At 37.0% G+C, this 20,403-nt stretch overlaps 1 protein-coding gene across 2 annotated transcripts in view; it reads left to right on the forward strand.

The window, feature by feature from the left end:
• COL12A1 (collagen type XII alpha 1 chain) overlaps window positions 1–20,403 on the forward strand; it is a 113,654-nt gene that overhangs the window by 16,900 nt on the left and 76,351 nt on the right. For both annotated transcript variants that reach the window (XM_020287100.2, XM_012743162.2), the window contains exons 8-13: window positions 448–621; window positions 3,025–3,315; window positions 3,520–4,122; window positions 5,659–5,931; window positions 9,063–9,335; window positions 11,197–11,469. In XM_020287100.2, the coding sequence (XP_020142689.2) occupies window positions 448–621; window positions 3,025–3,315; window positions 3,520–4,122; window positions 5,659–5,931; window positions 9,063–9,335; window positions 11,197–11,469 (1,887 nt within the window). The remainder of the gene's footprint in view (window positions 1–447; window positions 622–3,024; window positions 3,316–3,519; window positions 4,123–5,658; window positions 5,932–9,062; window positions 9,336–11,196; window positions 11,470–20,403) is intronic.

Below are 20,403 nucleotides of genomic sequence, written 5' to 3' on the forward strand. Positions count from 1 at the left end.
CTGCCAGCTCTCTACTTTTCAAAGAATGCTGGTCCAATGATTCTAATAAAGATACTTCTTGTATTATCATTAAGTGTTTTTTATGTGTTTCCTATATTACGTAATGCTTGAAGAATTCAGAGGGCTCCAGCATATTCAGGACTCTGGAAGAAGAAAGTATTATCTTTACAGATGGCAGAGACATATGATGGCATGGTTGGGATGAAAGCCCACTCTGTTTTACTAACCATTTGTTTTCCTCTTTGGCTGGCCACTTTATGTGAAATTATAAAATGCTTTTGTCATCTGAACAGTTGCACATTCGTTATGAAGCAAAGCAATTCTGGCTTGTGACTTAATAAGGATTTGAAAATGTCTTCGGCTGTGAAAGCCTCCCGAAGCAAAGATCTCTTAAGTCAGCCAGCATATTTCCCACTTCAATATATTCTTGTCCTTTTGTTTTTTAAGGGATTAAAGCTGCAGATGCAAAAGAACTCAAACAAATCGCCTCCACACCCTCACTGAGCCATGTTTTCAACGTGGCCAACTTTGATGCAATTGTGGATATTCAGAATGAGATCATATCCCAGGTGTGCTCAGGTGTTGATGAACAACTCGGTGAATTGGTTAGTGGAGAAGAAAGTGAGTAGCATGTTGAGTGTTCCCCATGTGTTAGCCTTTTTCATGATTGGATAGCATTTATAGCTTTCCAGGTATCCTAGAAGTAGACATATTTATTTAAATATATCCTTCAGTGATTCTCCAACTGTATATTGCTTTTCAGTAACTCAGCTTATTGATACCATTTGTGTGGCCCCCCCCACTCCCACTGAGTGGAACATTCACTACAATAATTATGTCATTGTAAAGTTCTTTAAAATTTGGGGGGGGGCAAGTTTTGATTTGCCCTTTTCTTTAAGACCATCTGTGCACATTGAACATACATTCAGCGTGCACAAATGTATATGATGCAATTCTGGTACTTAACTTTAATTATTTTACACTCTGATTTAACATTGGTGGGCTGGAGAGACATTTATTTTATTTAGCATTCTACAACTGAAAATAATAATAACACTGTTACTAGTAACTGGATAAGGACAAGAGTTTTCTATCATTATATTCTGCATAATAGTTTCAAAGCTTCTAAGTCTATTTCAAAGATCAATTTGATCCTCCCATGTCTGAAAGTTTCCCATTTCTAGTAGTTATTACTTCTAAATAAAAAAAGACATTTCAAAGGATGTTTTGTAAGCATCCTTTCGACATTAAAAGTCACAATTAAAAGGCTTTATATCTTTCCATAATTGTTCTCCTCTCAGCCTGAGAACTGACAATTGATTAAACATGAATTCTAACTAGCTACGTCTGCAATCATAGAAACCCTTTAATCTCCAAGGCCTGAGTATTTTGTCATTGTTCGTTGGCCCTAATTCTGTCTCAGAACTTCTCATTACTTTGTGGGTTGTGAATCTTTTTCTTTGTTTCACAGCCTAATGTCTGACTTTTTTGCTCTGTATTATTATAAAATCCTCCTCTACTTTTCTCTGATTACCTCTTTATCTTTCAAACATTCTAGTTCTTCACGGAGATGCGGTTCTCTGCGTGCAAGGGTAGGCCGAGCTGTTGTTCTGCTACTCTTGGACTCTCCCAGTGTGGGAGCTGGGGCCACACGACAGGGTGCACACTTTTCTTCAGGGCCTTCTCTTTCCTGCTGGTAGCCTCTTAGCCTGAGTCTTCTGTTCCCTGCACTGCCTCTATGTCACTCAAAAGGGTTGGCCAAACTTCCAGTGGGTGCATCTGTGGCTTCCCTCCAACTTCTTACTGGATCATCATTTTGCATGCACTACGTCTGTCTGATTGCCCTTTTGAGGAGATGATGTGTAAACTTGTGCCTGCTTTTACAACCACTTCTTGCAGGTACATTTATAAAAAATTAGAACTATGTCTTCTGGGGATTGGTTCCATTGACAAATCTAGAATTTTGAAAATTTGTCTAAAATATCTTAAAATACTTTATGTTAAATGTTAAATGCATGACTATGTTCTACATTGAGTAAGAATAAAAAAGAAATTTTTTTTTTTTTTTTTTTTGAGACAAGGTCCCACTCTGTCACTCAGGCTGGAGTGCAGTGGCCCGATCATAGCTTACCGTAACCTTGAACTCCTGGGCTCAAGAGATCCTCCCACCTTAGCCTCCCGAGTAGCTGGGATAAGAGGCGTGCATCACTGTGCCTGGCTAATTTTTAAAGTTAAAAAACTTTTTTATAAAGATACAGTCTTGCTATGTTGCTCAGGCTAGTCTTGATCTCCTGGCCTCAATCAATCCTCCTGTCTGGGCCTCCCAAAGATCTGGGATTACAGGTATTAGCCACTATGCCCAGCCTCGAAATTTTTCAGATGATTGTTATTTACATGTCAGTGTGCATGTTATAAGCTATTGTTTCAGCTATGTTTGGTGGCACTGTGAACATAGTTGTACTTGTTTCTTATGCTGAAGGAAGTGAAAATAAAATTTGTTTAAGAACACATTAAGAACACATTATTTAAGAACACATTATTTAAGAACTGCTAAATGCTCTCTGTTTCTTGCCATATTATAAAGTATACTTAAAAGATTATAGTTTTACTCCTGTGATATTATTAAAAGAGAAAAACTTTCTAGAGAACTGAGTAAATAATTAATTTAGTAAATATTTGAGTGCCTATTTTGGTACCTGAGAATAAAGACAATGAGTAAAATACCAAAAACCAGAATGGAAATTCCGAGTTCAGAGAAGAATTAGGCATGAGGTGTCCTATCATTACTTTGTTCCAAAGACTTTCTTATTCCATAAACTTCTCAGCAATCTGACTAAAAATCAAGCTTAGAGTCATTTTTGGTTTGACAGGGACAGGCGGAATTGAGGAGAGAGGAGGGTGTCAGGCAACTCTTGATGTATTCATGCTTAATTTGAAGAAGGAGAATTGAAGGTCCAAACCTGTAGACCAGATCACTAAAGTTGCTTCTCACTGTAATTAATCAGTCTGCTTGTTACTTTTTAGTTGTCGAGCCTCCTTCAAATCTGATTGCCACGGAAGTCTCATCAAAATACATTAAGCTCAGTTGGAATCCATCCCCTAGCCCAGTGACTGGCTATAAAGTCATCCTCACACCAATGACTGCTGGAAGACGACAGCACGCTCTGAGTGTGGGACCACAGACAACCATGCTCAGTGTTCGTGACCTCTCAGCAGACACAGAATACCAGATCAATGTGTATGCCATGAAAGGAGTGACGTCCAGTGAACCTGTTTCGATAATGGAGAAGACTCAGCCAATGAAAGTTCAAGTGGGTAAGTTGATGAGTGCATCTCCATGTTTGAAATATGTGAAAGTCCATTTGATAGAACGCCTTGCATGTTTGGACTTAGTTTTGAACAAAATATTTGCAATAGCTTTCTTATAGAGAAGCATGCTTGCTAGGAAAGCTGGATAACAGTATTTTAATGATTAACTCATATGTGTTGAATTTTAATGGACTTTCTTTCTCTTCACAGAATGTTCGCGTGGTGTGGATATAAAAGCTGATATTGTGTTTTTGGTTGATGGTTCCTATAGCATTGGGATTGCAAACTTTGTTAAAGTTAGAGCCTTTTTGGAAGTTCTTGTAAAAAGTTTTGAGATTTCGCCAAATAGGGTACAGATAAGTCTTGTCCAGTACAGCCGCGATCCCCATACTGAGTTCACTTTGAAAAAATTCAACAGAGTTGAAGATATAATTGAAGCAATAAACACCTTCCCCTACAGAGGAGGATCTACAAACACTGGCAAAGCAATGACTTACGTCAGAGAGAAAATATTTGTGCCAAGCAAGGGTTCAAGAAGCAACGTACCAAAGGTCATGATTCTTATCACTGATGGGAAATCATCAGATGCTTTCAGAGATCCTGCTATAAAACTCAGGAATTCAGATGTCGAAATCTTCGCAGTTGGTGTGAAGGATGCTGTTCGCTCAGAATTAGAAGCTATTGCCTCTCCTCCTGCTGAGACCCACGTGTTCACAGTGGAAGATTTCGATGCTTTTCAGAGGATATCTTTTGAACTCACGCAGTCTATCTGCCTTAGAATTGAGCAAGAACTGGCAGCTATAAAGAAAAAAGGTTAGTAGACTTTGTAGAGTAAAAGTTATTTCTTCATGAACAATGCATTTTTTTTTGCTCTAAAATTGTGGATAATATGCTTCATCAATTCCTTTTATAGACAGGAGAAAGTATAATAACTTTCCTATGTTATTGAAAACTATTGAACTTAGCTAATTTAGCTCTGATATATGACTTTCTTCTAGGTATGAATCATATTGTTGTTGGTAAAAAAATAGTTTACCTGTAAGAGTTATGAGATGTTTCTTCTCCTAGATGCTTAAGAAGGTCTAGGAATGAGCTTTATTAAACCTATTTGTCAGCCGGGCGCGGTGGCTCACGCCTGTAATCCTAGCACTCTGGGAGGCTGAGGCGGGCGGATTGCTCAAGGTCAGGAGTTCGAAACCAGCCTGAGCAAGAGCGAGACCCCGTCTCTACTATAAATAGAAAGAAATTAATTGGCCAACTAATATATATATAAAATTAGCCGGGCATGGTGGCGCATGCCTGTAGTCCCAGCTACTCGGGAGGCTGAGGCAGCAGGATTACTTGAGCCCAGGAGTTTGAGGTTGCTGTGAGCTAGGCTGACGCCACGGCACTCACTCTAGCCTGGGCAACAATTGAGACTCTGTCTCAAAAAAAACAAAAAAAAAACCTATTTGTCATATCCAATTAAAAAACCACTATTGAGTTGTTTAATGTGTGCCGAATGCTAGGAGCTAGGACCTTTGAATCAAAGGAGGCTAAAATACAGTCCTGGACCTTTGAATTCTTTGTATGCATTCCTTTTCCTAGATCATTTTTGGGCATCATTTTTAACATCTGGAATTCTCTATCCTCTTTTCTTCATTTTTCTAACATCTAATTTTTTAATGTTCAGTTAAGTTCCATTCTTTTCATCAAGTCTTTAACTGTTCTAGCCCTATAACCCTATCGCTTCCACTTAGTTGGCATTCATATGTACTGCTTTTTTTGATGATAATAATCTTGCATTCTCTTGTTTTCCAATCTGCTTGTATGTTCTGTGAGGACATGCAGTATATGTTAAATATTATCTTTTTCTATGATTTAGTTTAATACATGCCTAGTTTAGTAAATATTCTTTCCTTAGGAAAAATTCCTTAATTATTACTTTGAAATATCTATCTACCTACCACTAAAGGTTAATATCCAAGTATCAGGGATCAAGGGGAACAAAATTTTGATGGTTCATTTTAGGTCTGCTGCTGTTTATTCTAGTTGTGGGTAGGTCTATTCTGTTACTGCTTTGTCTTAAGAACCTCAAAATTCAAATTCAATTTTAATTAGTCATTTAAATAGCATAATTCAGTATTATGGAAGAGAATGCAAAGAATCAGGACTTCTTTGATGGGCTGCACGTGGAGGCCTTCTCTCCATGGTCGAGTGTGGAAGATGTACTGAGAACATTGGTCTCAATGACCAGCATTCTCCCACATGAATATAAGCCTTCTGAGAAACGTGTATGGTGGTCATTAGGTTCACTTTTGTTTTATAGGTTTAAACATTTTTAACTAGGTCCTTTTTTTTTTTTAATAGCTTATGTGCCTCCAAGGAATCTTAGTTTTTCCGAAGTGACTTCTCACAGTATCAAAGCCAACTGGTCTCCAGCTGGGGAAAATGTTTTTTCATATCACATCACCTACAAGGAAGCTGCTGGAGAAGACGAGGTCACGGTGGTGGAGCCAGCGTCGAGCACTAGTGTTGTTCTCAACAACCTTAAGCCAGAGACCCTGTACCTGGTCAACGTGACTGCAGAGTATGAGGATGGCTTCAGCATCCCCTTAGCCGGAGAGGAGACCACTGCGGAAGGTGTGTTGGAGTTTCTGCTGCTGTTTTCCAAAAGCTAGTAATTTATTACAGAACAGAGTTACTGTTTGCAACAACCATCTGCTTTATAGTTCAGAACTGTGAATGCCTTTGTAAGATTTGGCACCTTTAAAATACAGCTTTTCATAAATCTTTGTAAAAAAAAAAAAGAGAAAAAAAAAACACTTCTAAGTAAAAAGCCTTAGGTTTGTTTTGATAAATTTGATGTTAGGAGACATAGAGAACTGTTAATAATTATGGAATTAACTTTTGAAATGCTGCATATCCATCTTTTTCTGAACCACACTTCAGGAATGTCATGTTTTAAATACTTCTGAAACTGCCTTACTGCACTTGTGGAGCCGATGGCAAATGTATATTACCAAGTTTTTTTTCCCCTTTAAAATTGTGGTAAAATACACATAAGATAAAATTTACCATTTTAACCATTTTTGAGTGTACATTTCAGTGGCATCAAGTACCTTCACCTTTCGCCACCATCACCTCCATCCATCCCCAGAACTTGCCAAACTGAAACTGTACTCATTAAATAATAACTGCCCATTCCTTATTTCCGTTGCTCCTGGAAGTCACCATTCCATTTTCCGTCTCTGTGAATTTGATTACTCTAAGTACCTCAGATGAATGGAATCATAAGTATCTGTCCTTTTGTGACTGGTTTATTTCACTTAGTATGATGTCCTCAAGGTTTATTCATGTAGCATGTGTCAGAATTTCCTTTCTTCTTAAGGTTGAATGATATTCCACTGTGTGTGTATGTTACATTTCATTTACTCATCCATCCATGAACATTTGCATTGCTTCCCCTCTTTAGCTATTTTGAATAATGCTTCTATGAACATTGATGTACAAATTTTACCAAATGTTTTAAGCGGTATTTGTTTAGATGTGTCTTCTTTATTGGATATCATCAAATATTTTCAGAGATAATTCATTTAAAGGGCACCAATTTAATCTGGTTTACAGAAGACTAAGACAAGGCAATTACTCTTTAATGTAAACATACTGACTATTACAAGACATGTCAATTGTTCTTCCCCATCTTGAATGAGGATAGGAGGCAAAAAAACTGAAAAGAGCAAAAAGTCTATGGCAGTTACAAAGAATTATTTGCTAATAAGGATAGCTCATGTTGCCATGCCTTACTGATAAGAACTAGACAATCTTTTTTTTAGGCCAGGCGAGGTGGCTCATGCCTGTAATGCTAGCACTCTGGGAGGCCGAGGCAGGAGGATTGTTTGAGCTCAGGAGTTCGAGACCAGCCTGAGCAAGAGCGAGACCCCGTCTCTACCAAAAATAGAAAAAAGTAGCCAAGCATAGTGGTGCATGCCTGTATTCCCAGCTACTCGGGAGGCTGAGGCAGGAGGATCTCTTGAGCCCAAGAGTTTGAGGTTGCTGTGAGGTGGGCTAATGCCACGGCACTCTAGCTGGGGCAACAGACTGAGACTCTGTCTCAAAAAAAAAAAAAAAAAGAGAATCTTTTTTTCTGTGAAACATTTTTCAAATAAGATGGACATTTTTCTTTTGCGCACGGTTTAGGTATATTTCTGCCTGAAGGCCAGCAAATAAATGAAATAACCTAAGGTGTCCTTTCATTTTTTGTGATCCTGTCTGCTAGAAGTTCACACTTAGATATTTCTGATTTTTTTTTTGTCAATTTTCTGTAATGCCCATACTGCTGCTTGTTGAGCCTGACCCTTTTTCCTCAGCAATTTGGGATGGAGATGGGAATGTAGCCTGTCTCAAGAGAAAACGTCTCTAAAGGGTTTTTGAGTAGAGGCCACTACATTCATACATACTATATGAATGTATTTTTGGTCATTGGGCCATTGTGGTAAAATTTGGTAAATGTCTTTTCAGTTCTATCATCTGTGGTGGTTTATATCTGGGATATAAACTTTCTTTCATCAATAAGGAAGTTTCTGATTTAATACCTTCATTAAGCTAACAATTATTGAGCTCCTGCTATGCATCAGGTGCTATGCTGAATGTTTGCCAGGGATTATCTCATCTAACCACTTCAGTACTCCTATAAATACTCAAGTTTTATTGCTATGCAATCTCAGGCTCAAAATTACATATCTATTAAGCTTCAGAGACAGTATTGAAACCCATCAGTCTATCTGCCTCATTTGTTCTGACTAGTTTAGTCTTTTTCCTTGCCACACAAAATGAATCATGGGCGTAAGTTTGCCAGCTACCTTTTTTTTTTTCTTTTCTGGAGAGATGCATTTCCTTTCTTTCTCCCTGGGCTGATCTATTTATGTGTTGAATATGTAAATAAACTTCTCATTGTGGATACATGCACAGCATGTTGTATTAGAGTTTCACCCCAGCGGACTGAGAAGACAATGACCTTCAGTTCACCTTGACTGAATGTGTTCTCCATCTGGACAGTTTGCCCCTTTGAACAAATAGGTCTTTCAAACATGTTTAATAAACACAATGCCAAATAATGTTCTCATTTGGGCTTAATGAAAATTTTATTTAAAACCGTGAGCCTATGGATGTTACCCATACGGCAATTCAACTTCAAGATTGGGATCTAACTAGCACTCACTGGGAGCATATCATGTACTTTTTCTGTCCCATGTACAGTCCAATTATTCTCCAAGTCAAATGACTGTACAAATAACAAATTAGTGTGGGATGGACTGCATAAATGATCTGGTGGGTAAATATGGTAGACCCGAGTGTTAGACATTATTTTCCTACTTTTCTGAGAAAATATAGTGAGAATGAAAGTCTTCGTTACTTATATTCAAAGAAATGAATTATTTTTATTCTCTAATTTTATAGCCATGTAAATGTACCATTTAATAGAATTTCCATGATTTAAAAAAATTTGCTATTATATACATTTTTAATTAAAAAAATAACAGTACTTAGTTTCTTTTTGGTTATTGTAGAATATGTATTTATTGTTTCAGAATCTAGTTAATCTCTGGCCAAATGAAATGCAATGACCTGGAAGTTTGTCCCAAAACTGTTCATGGATTTGTTTAGAGAAATGCTATAATTTAGTGATTAAAATTTAGTTTTTGTATTTTTTTATATAAAATCAGTAAACTTATGTTTGAACACATATGTATATACATATTTTTTTATTTCAGTAAAAGGAGCACCTCGAAACCTAAAGGTGACAGATGAAACTACAGATAGTTTTAAAATTACCTGGACTCAAGCTCCAGGCAGAGTGTTAAGGTACCGAATTATATATAGACCAGTCGCTGGTGGAGAAAGCAAAGAAGTTACCACCCCAGCCAATCAGAGGAGGAGAACGCTGGAGAACTTGACTCCAGACACAAAATATGAAGTATCTGTAATTCCCGAATACGTCTCAGGACCTGGGTCTCCGTTGACTGGAAATGCAGCCACTGAAGAAGGTAGAGGAAATATGCTGACCGTATGGTAGCACCAAAGTCTTAGAATAGAGGTTTTGGACAAGTAACCAGATAATAAAAGTGATGAGACACTTCTCAATTATCTGAGTATCTTAGACCATAGTCCTTTTATACTCAAGTTATTTGAATTTTTAACTTCCTCATGACATCATTTGTGTCAGTAGAACTTAAAAGCTATGATACAGTCTCAATATTCTTTTTAAAATAATATTATTAAATATTCTAAAATAAATTGAGAGATGACTGTGGATAAAAGCCAAACTGCTGTACACCATCAAAACAGATTATATTTTACTTCTTGGGGAGGATTTTTAAACATTAATCTGTTTTCATTTGAATGAGATGGTTAGGATCCCGGGATACATTATGATATTTGTTACAAATTATTGATGTTTAATATGTTATTTCAGTGAGAAAAAATATGGGATTCATAATTTTCCTTATAGTTCCTATCTTTAAGATTTTTTTAATATAAGCAACAGTAATGCTAAGCACATATTAGCAATAATGAGCAGTTATTGAGCACCTATTTCAGTCAAGTTTTACATAAAGGTCATTTCATATATTATCTCATTTAATCCCTGCATATGAACTCGATAAAGTAATTATTATTATCATCTAAGCTTTATTAGGGAATTGAGGCTAAGAAAATTAAAAATAGCTCAAAGTCAGGTAGCTGGTAAGTGGTGAATCTGAGTTTGTGGACTTTACTCACCTTCGAGGAATATCCATTATGACATGGGCTGCTTCAGTCTCACCACCTCCCTGTGCATCCCTCTCCCTCCAGCCTCTAATTCACTCTCCCACCCTCTCCCCCTCCTCCCTCTGCTTCACTCCTCTTCCTCCCTCTGCTTCATTACACCTCCTCCCTCTGCTTCACTCTCCCTCTTCCATTTGCTTCACTCTCCCTCCTCCCTCTAGTATACTCTCCCTCCTCCCTCTGCCTTACTCTCCCTCCTCCCTCTGCCTCACTCTCCCTCCCTCTCTCTGCAACCTAGCTCATTAGCTTTTCCTGTTGGAGACCCTTTCTTTTTCCACCTACTTTCTTCCTCCTCGCTTCCATTTGGAAAGTTACTACTTTACTTTTTCTCTCTCTTGCTGGAGATCTTTGTGCTGGGCACTGTAAAATGACCCAGTAACTCTTTATCTTTCTATTTTCTGGAGTAAAACTGGCTGGCTGTTATGTGCTCAGTGGAGAGTGTCACATGGTTGGGTGTCTCGAGACCCTTCAGAGATGACATGGGCAATCTACAAAGAAAGCCACGAAATACCAGACATCATAATTGCAAAGGGATGTGTAGCCCTTGGGAGTTGTACCCAAGGCTAGGTCTCAGGCTGTTTCTCCTCTTAGTTTGTTTTTTTTTTGTAGAGACAGCATCATTTTTCATCATTTACCATTTTTTATGCATTATTTCAGCATTTTATGCATTTTTCAGCATTATTTCCTGTCTGTTACCTGTAGATGTTCCTAGCATTACACTGATAAACTGTATTTACTGAAGATTTCTTAGAGGAGTTAAAATCTACATTGTACCATTAATCACCATGTACACATTTTATAGTGCTTTGTTCTACTTTTAGGGAAAGTTTAGGGAAACTTCTGAAAGATTTTCTGTGTAAGATTTTCATAGAAAAGGAATTGTATATCTTTTGCTTTGTTTCCGCTAACATGTAGAGTCCAGTTTAGAAATGCTTAAACTTCATTGACTAGTCAACAGTTAAAATTACCACAGTGTCACACAGGATATAAATTTGATAAAATGCATATGTATAGTAACAAATTGTTTTTCAAGTCAGTTTATTAAATAATGGGTTTTGATGTTGTTGTTGTTTTTTAATGAAGTTAGAGGGAATCCAAGGAACTTAAGAGTTTCTGATCCTACGACATCAAGTATGAAATTATCATGGACTGGAGCACCAGGAAAAGTGAAGCAGTATCTTGTCACATACACCCCGGTGGCAGGGGGCGACACTCAAGAGGTCACTGTGGGGGGAGATACAACCACGGCTGTGCTGAGGGAATTAAAGGAAGGGACACGATATGCCTTATCTGTGACGGCCTTGTATTCATCTGGGGCTGGAGATGCCCTTTCTGGAGAAGGAACAACGCTGGAAGGTAATTACTGTCACATTTTATGAAAATCCCAGAGTTTATTTGTGATTATGCATTTAGGAAACTTAAAATGTTTTTAGAGAATGGAACCTAGAAATGTGGTAATTCTCTCTCTCTCTCTCTTTTTAAAGAAGAGCTCTTATTTAATTTATTTATTTCTTATTTTATGTAGAGATGAGGTCTCACAGGCTGGTCTCAAACTCTTAGGCTCAAGCGATTCTCCCACCTTGGCCTCCTGAAGTGCTGGTGTTACAGGCATGAGCCACCACACTGGCCTGTAATTCTTAATCTTAAAAGGAACTTACATTGAAAAACAGATAACGATAAAACTTTCTGTTATTCAGAAATGTAGAATGTAAGCAACTGAAATAATTAACCTTGATTAGGAAGAAGTGTCCCCAGGGAGCTGAATGCATAATAAGGCCATAGAAATGCGTTTATAGAGCCATGGGTGGGTTAAATGGAGAATAGGAGTGGGGCAGTCAGAGTGGGAAGGGGCTGTAGAAAACATCTGTGATGAGGAAGATTTGGGATTGTCCAGGGTTACACAGTTGGCTCTGTCACCCAGGTCCATCTGGAGCCATTTTCTGATTTTCATTCATGTGCTCCTTCCCATTCACTGTGCATAAAGGCATTCATAATAGCTTGAGAAATGTGGGAATCCAAATTTCTGTTTGTTTTCTAAGTAACCTCTAAAATGCAATTCTATGTTAGACGTTGAAAGTTAATGCAATATAAGACTTAGTGAAAAACATCAAGACTAGAACTGTTTCCTTGGTTCTCTAGAGTTAATTGTCAGAGGGCTTGACATTTCTCAGGATCTTCTGAGATATAATTACAGCCTAGGTTTGACTCACCGCAACTACTAAGTAGTATAAGAGAGAGAAGTGCAAGTTTATTTTAACCACAATGAGCATGGATTGCAATGCTAAAGAAACAATATCAGTGTGTGATTACAATGATGTTGACTCAGTTCTATCATTGGGGACCTAAATGGGCTTTCAGGCAATAACGTTCCTTTTCTTTATCATCATATTTTACATGACTTATTTTAAAAGATTATAGGAGGAAAATGAATCTGAAGTATCTTTTGTGATGTGAAATCACAGTGATATTAGGCAAAATACCCATCAGATTTCATGGCTTCAGCAACTTGGAGAATTGTAGATACTATAATTGGCAGGGACAGGGCCTACAATGGGCAGTTCTCATTGGAAACTTCAATACTTAGTCAAGAACTAAAAACAAATAAAAAAAATATATATTCTCATCAAAATAATAGCAATCAAAACTTTAATCCTTGCAGTTCATGAAATGATTTTAGAAAAGGATTTAAATGAGAGATTAAATACCAGTGTGTAAAGGACTGAGAATCAGAAGCCTCATGGTTGCACTGCTCAGCTGTGTGATGTTGGAATAATCCCTTAACCCCTCTGAACCTCAGATTATCCATCGATAAAGAGAGGATGATTATCCTCCCTCCTTCCTCCTGGGGTTATTGTGGAGATCAAATGGGAGAATGTAATTGAAACTCATTGGAAACTGTCAAATACTATATGTATATAAAATTCATCAAGAGGAAATAACTTACTAACTTTAGATCTGCTATCTAAAAATATAATTGTCCCTCTAGAAACCACACGCACACAGGTCCCAAGGTCAGCTCAAGGAATCCCTGTGTAAGAAAAGTTGACCCTCCATATAAGTGGCTTTCACTTCTCAGCAATACTGTACTTTTGATCTGCATTTGGTTGAGGAAGCTCTGCATGTAAGTGGACCCTTGCAGTTCCAACCCATGCTGCTCAAGAGTCAACTGTTTAGCTTTAGTATTTTAGAGATAATTGATTGGTTACATGTAAGGTTTGGAAATAAGTAGAAACAGAAATTGCCTTAACTGCAGAGACATAATCCAAGCAATAAAAGCATGTGATCTTTACATCTGGAGCAATATCCAGAAATTTAGAGAAGTATGTCCTTTTCTTTTGACCTTTTGAAGTTCTCTTTCTGATATGCTTTCCAAAGTCCTTCAGCATAGATTGTTCATAGGATTTTTTTCCCAAAGGATAAACTTTCAATCTTTTACTTTTTACACAATAGGTATAGATTATATTTGTGAAAATTTCTCCTTTATAAGGAGTATCTTGGAAATAATTTAATAGTTTTACCTCTGGTTGTACCTTTTAACCTTCTGATATTGGTTTGCATTTTCTTGCTCTTAAAACCATATTCATACTCTGTCAAAAATCTTCCTGATTCTAAAACTTAAGGCATTTTTGCCAAGAATAATATATTAAAAACCTTATATAACAAAATGTACTTTTTAATTTTAAAGCAAACACATACTATTGGACTGTGATTTTTCTAGCCAAGATGTATGGCTAAATTGTAATTTTATAGCTCTGCATAAGTGGCATAGAAAATCTACCAACTTATATGCATGTAGGAGTGTACATACTCACACGTATGCATGTATTTGATCAGAAATTATCACTAAGGTAGATATACAAGTAGTAAAATAAATTTTAAAAACTACTGATTGCCATTTCTTGAGAAGGAGGGAAGCTAGATAATTTTCAGGATTTCTTAAAAAATACAGTTAATTCGTAATTAAAGCGTAATAATAAAAAATATTTTTTCCATTTACACTAAAGCTCTTGACTACAGTGAAGGATGACAAAAACAATGCTGCCAGCCTGATTTTATTAACATATTTATCCCATTGCATTATGTGTGGTAAACTTGACAAATATGTGAAAGCATAGTTGTGACTAAATTAAAATAATAGAAGATTTTTGCCCCTGGTTATTCCATTTCATTTTATTGTATTAACTCAGCCAAATCCACATACCGTATACAGGAATAGGATATGATGGTAAATGCAGAGAGTGGAAAGCCCAGAAACAGAGCCAGGCAACTGCTTTTGAGGGCTGCTGTTTTTCTAATCTGTTTTTCTCTTGGGAAAGGAGGTGGTAAGAGCAGAACTTGAAGGAATGTTTCTTCTATCCAGAGGCATGGAATCAGCAGGCAAGAGCATTCTGTAGGTTGGACATTTTGTAGATGACCTCAGTACATTATGGCTTTCGATACAAAAAGAAAGAAAGTTTTTTTTTTTTTTTTCTTAAATATGTAGTGTGGTCTACAACCATCCCTAACTTGAATCTGTTTCCTAGTACTTTTTTTTGAAATGCAGCCAATTATCAGAAAATTTCCCTGTCGCTGGGAGAGAGATTTATTAGCATTGGCACTGAGGAGGTTCACGGTTGGCTGTAGTACTGTATGCAATAGAATCACAAAGGCAGAGTTTATTACTATTTCAGACCTAAACTTCAGAGGAATCTGAGCACAAACCATTAGGTTTGATTTACGTTGTTTTTTTCCCTTGTTGTTGCTAAAGTAATTACTAAAACACTACTGCCTACGAAAATGCATTTTAAGTCTTCATAGAACCTTTGGTTATTACTGTTAGTGATTAGAGGCAGGGAAACCTATTTTGATGAACCTTGAAATAAATAATGTCCATTTTAATTCAGAGATTTCCACAAATGAATGAAAATTTCAGTCTGAGACTAACATGGCTCTTTAAAAATTTTTTTTGAATGTTGCTTTTTGTCTACAGAAAACATGACTTTTCAGAATTTCCTTTGTTTCAGTTGCTGTAGCAACCTGCCAATGTCCTAGACATGAATGGCTTCCTACAGATCAGACCAGCCTCACTCAGTTGACATTTTGTTACAATGAGGTTTTTAGCACATCACAGGAATTCTGCGTGATGTTGAGTAACATGGGCTTCTCTAAGATGGACTAAACAAGGCCTCTGTGTTTTCCTAGAGTTACTATGTCATAATTTGAAAAATCATGTATTCTGGGTATGACAACTCTGATGTTGCTAGGGAACTTTAGCACAATCACTAAACAGTAATTTCCCATTTCCTTTTCTGTGGATTGATGTGTATCAGAAAAATCTAAATCAAAATGGAGAGATAATAATTATGGAAGAAATCTATTTTGCTGAAGCAGGCTTTGAAGTTGAATGGTAATATAATTGTTAAGAGGTTTTCAAGAACAGTATAGCTTAAAGTAACTGAGATAACTTATCAATAGTGAACTTTGTCCTTTGGAATGGCGGTTCTAATTCATTGCTTGTAAATCAAGTGTATTTCCACATGAATGTTACCCAGGAGCAGGTCTTCTGTATTGCTGTGGAAAGTTGGATGACTTTTGAGTTGAGCTCTAACGGAAAAGACAAATTGATTTAGAAGAGAGTTTACATTACATTTTCAATTTAATTTCTATTTTTGAAAGTGGTATGTGAAATTCAATGAAAGCTGGCTGGAATAATCTATAAGATGAAATACAGTTTCATTTCATGATGATTAATTTTTCAGTTATCATCATTGGCTAATTCGTGTTATAATTATATTTGAATTGGATGATAATTTGCTTTTCAGAAAGCAAATGGAAAAGGTCTAAGGAAACATAGGAAAGTTACTTAAATGGGGCATTAGTTCTTTGGCGTGGTATGTGGAAAAAAGCAGTGTAGAAATCAACCCCTTGTGGATGTTCAGATCATGAAAAATACACCTGTCTAAATTACTTCCCATAGCAGCAGCACAGAGACACATGCAAGCAGGCACTAGAAAAATGGCTTTTGAATATTTATGAATATGTTTCATATGAATATGTTTTATAATGAGGACAGAAATGCTGAGCATCAAAATTCTATCAAAACCTGATATAGAATTTTGTACTTTTTTTTTTTTTTTTTTGAGACAGAGTCTCGCTTGTTGCCCAGGCTAGAGTGAGTGCCGTGGCGTCAGCCTAGCTCACAGCAACCTCAATCTCCTGGGCTCAAGCAATCCTTCTGCCTCAGCCTCCTGAGTAGCTGGGACTACAGGCATGCACCACCATGCCCGGCTAATTTTATATATGTATATAGGCCAATTAATTTCTTTCTATTTATAGTAGAGACGGGGTCTCGCTCTTGCTCAGGCTGGTTTCGAACTCCTGAGCTTGAGCAATCCGCCCGCCTCGGCCTCCCAGAGAGCTAGGATTACAGGCGTGAGCCACCGCGCCCGGCCAGAATTTTGTACTTTTAAATTTATGACAGCAATGCACTGTTATTCCTTATGCCTGTACCGCTACTATACTAGTAAGAATAGGGTATATGGAGAGACTATTGAGATGGAATCAAAGCAATAAAAATAAAGGCATACCATCCTTACAGTTGATGATTTGTTTGAAAAGATTGCCAGAATTTCAATGACCCAAGGTGAAAGTGATACAGAGAGCACAGGGATATAGTCCAGAGCAGAAGAAAGCAAGTACTATGAGATTAAATAATATTGAAAACAATGAGAGTTAGGTAAAAAACCTGAGCAGACCCTAGCACCAGATATGCATTTGTCGGTCTTGGGACAGAAGATGAGAAAGAACTCAGGGAGGCAGGGAGGGAGCCGCTGCTAGAGCAGAAGTGGATCTGGGTAGAGGGATAGGTAGTGAGAAAGTGACAGTGATTCTACTAGAGCTGGTTACAGTTCCTTTCCCTTTTGAGGAACTGTAATCTTTCCTGCAGAAGGGTTACAGACTGGCTTTTGGACATATTTACTTCCTTATTCTTCCCTATTTCCTATTTCCCCTTAAGTGCTCCATAAAGGGATGCTTGACCAAATCCATCTACTCAAACGAAACCAAAACAAGCCAAATAATCTTTTCCTGTGGTTACTGATGTCTGGGGTTTCTTAGATTGAGGACAACAGCTACAATATATTAAACCAAGCAAATGCCTGCCTAGGTAACACTTTGAACCTCGTCCACATAAAAATTTGATCAATTGTTCAATAAGAAGCATGTATTGAGAGCCATTTCCTGTCAAGACAGGAAGGAGGGGAGAAGAGAGCAGTGAACATCCTGCATGTGCTCTAGGATGGGAAGATGTCCTGAAAAGCTTAAATCAACTTCTCAGTTCTCTGAGGGTCAGCCTTGAGATCACTTAGCTACCTAAAAGGATGATTTGTTGTGCCTGGCAATATAGCCATACCATACATAAACCATCAACAGTCCTACAAAGCACCACGTGTCTAATGATTTTGACCAGTGTACTTTCACCATACCTGTCTTTATTTTGAAGGAGCCCTATTTCTAAGTGAAACCGAGTGTGAGGGTTAGGGTTCTTTTCCGCACTGACCAAGCACACCTTCCAAATAAATGCTTCTCTAGGTCTCAGCAAGGAGAAGTGGAAAGAAGAGAAAAGAAAGACATGGGCAAAAGAATAAAGAATTGTAGAGGAATTAGAATCCCAGGGCAGATTTAAAAGATTTTTAGAAAGCATCAGTCCTTAGGCACATCCCCAGATATTCCAGTTTAATTGATTTGGGCAGGGTCTAGCCTTTGGCTCTTCAGGCAGTTTTATGTATCTATTCAGGCCCAATCTCATTATTTTGCTGCTGAAAACTCCAGGGCCCCAGGAGGTGACATAGCCCACTGGTGGCCTGCTCAGCTGGTGGCACACCTAGCCCCAAGACCAGCTTGGCTACTTGCCAGCCTGCCTCCTGCCAGCTGTACCACAGGGTGCAATCCAGTTGCTTCAGTTTTGGTAATCTGATGTTTGGTCAAGCCAAGATCTCATTTTTTAAAAATTCAAGGGTTTTACAAAATTCTGATAAAATTTATTTGTCATGGGTACACCATATTCTCAAAATTCTTGGGTGTAATTCAACAGAATACTCAGCCTTCCCTCCTGCTTTTTTTGGTTTTGTTTTGAGGAAAAACAATTATTCCTGTGTTTGAAAATAATATAGGCTTAATATTCAGGAATATTCTTATTAAACTGACTGATTGACATATAGAAAACCCATATCAAGGAGTTTATCTTTTCAATCTTGACTTCTGGATCAAAGTATCTTTCTTGTTTTTTGGAATCTATAATTCTTTGTCACATATACATCATGTTGTAATGCCAGTGCCTGCAAATAATGCCTTTACATGCCACAGGCAGAAACTATTATTTTTAAAGGATTTTTTTTTTCTGTGATTGAGAAATTATTCAATGTTTATTCAAATTGGTGTTGTCATGACATTAATAGGAAGTCAGGAATATTGGTCATTTCATTTGCATCTTTAAAAGTGCTTTTGAAGATTATTTTCAGGACATTGATAAACCTGGCAAAGGCCTTTGCTGCATTTTGTTCTAGCTTTCCAGCTCTTGAGAGTGTTAAAATAGTTGATTAAAATCCATGGGGAGACATGTCTCATGCTTTAAGACCCTTTTATTTTAAGCCCAGTAATGTCTTTGTGAATGTATTTTTACTTCAAACACAATGCTCTTCCTATTATTTTTCTCACAGTGAACTCATTAGCCTGTGTTTGTGACATTGATGTCTGTTGTCATGGAAATAAACAATGTCACAAATTTAATGCTGTAGAATGAAGAATGAAAAATAGGCTGAGAAGCACAACTTTTAGGAAAAGTAGAAGCTGCAATTATTGTTTTGATATTACCCTAGTGTTAACTTGGAGGATGATTCATTCCCATATTCTAGCTAACCTTATTTGTCTTTTATTTTTTTGGAATGTCTTTAATGCAGTATTCAGCTTATTTAAATTTAGTCACTCTCAAGTAAGGTCCTTCCACAGCAGCTGTTCCTGACTGAAACGTAGGAAATTTAGGAGAAATGGCACATATGGAAAAACAGTGTATATCAAGCCAAGGAAAAATGTGCTGTACATTGAAAACTTAGAGACTAGTTGTTGGGATATCAAATATCAAAACAAATAAAAACCCAACAAACAGAAAAACCCCACAACCAAACCAAATAAAAGAAACGAACAAACAGCTTGAAATTGTGCTTTTATATTCCTGCAGGTAGAGAAAATATAAAGGTGTATGGCCATTTAAGTAGCAAAGACAGCTAAAGCAGACTTTCAAATAGGAATTAGCCTGAAGTACTGAGGGAAAAAAGTCAATGTGTTCCTGAAAATAAGTATTCTTTGTTGCAGTGAAATATGTAACTAATTTCCTTCCAGAGATGAGATGTGCTTTCAGCAGTTAAAGTTATTTATAATGGAGTTAGAATTTTCCATGTGGGCTTGGGGTCTGGTAGGCTGCCCAGCTCCTGTTTTATTTATTTTTTGCCCTGAAAATCCAACCACACATGATAGGTTTTTGTCCACCTAGATTTCTTTTTCATTCATTGTTGTCTTTATTTTTTTGTGTTGAAATATAATTGTTTAATTAAAAGTAGTCTTAGGATATGAATTTTTTACTCTTTGAGTCAAGTCAAATAATAGCCTTCAAAATTCTTGTAAGAATGTTATATATCATTTGCATGAACATACAATTACTGGTAAAATGTATGCTGAGGAAGCAGATAGTTTCATATTTATGTCATACTGTGGCATAAACCCTCATAAAGGTAGCCAATATAAAGCGACCTGTATATTTATCTTACATTTAAAATATGGAAAGTGAGGGTTTTATTGGAAGACATCTGTGCCTCCCATTAAGTTGAGGTTTCCATATTTTTCCATTTGGGTTGTATTTTTTTGAATGAAAGAGCCAAAATTTAGTAGCAGACGTTTTCGATCAGCTAGAACAAGTGGTGTGTTTTATTTTGATGACTAATTGCTTTTAAGTTTTCCAGAAGAACTGGTAGTTTTTAGTTTCCTTAGGGTTAAGCTATATTCAAAGTTTGCATTTCTACTTTTTAACTTTTTTATCTGCATGAGCAAATAAAAGTTTCACCAGATAATGATTGTTGGAATTAAGATTTGCATTGATATGAGATTGTTGTAGTTATTGTAAATCAGACATTGACACTGAGCATATTTAAATTAGATCAGAGAGAAAACGATAATGTTAAGGAAATAAAAATCTATGTGAACAATGGGCTATGTGATAAGGCAGAATGAAATGTGACAAAATTTTGGCATTTGCCCATA

Source organism: Microcebus murinus, chromosome 5 (genome assembly GCF_040939455.1).
Source record: "Microcebus murinus isolate Inina chromosome 5, M.murinus_Inina_mat1.0, whole genome shotgun sequence".
In the NCBI taxonomy this organism is placed as follows: domain Eukaryota; kingdom Metazoa; phylum Chordata; class Mammalia; order Primates; family Cheirogaleidae; genus Microcebus; species Microcebus murinus.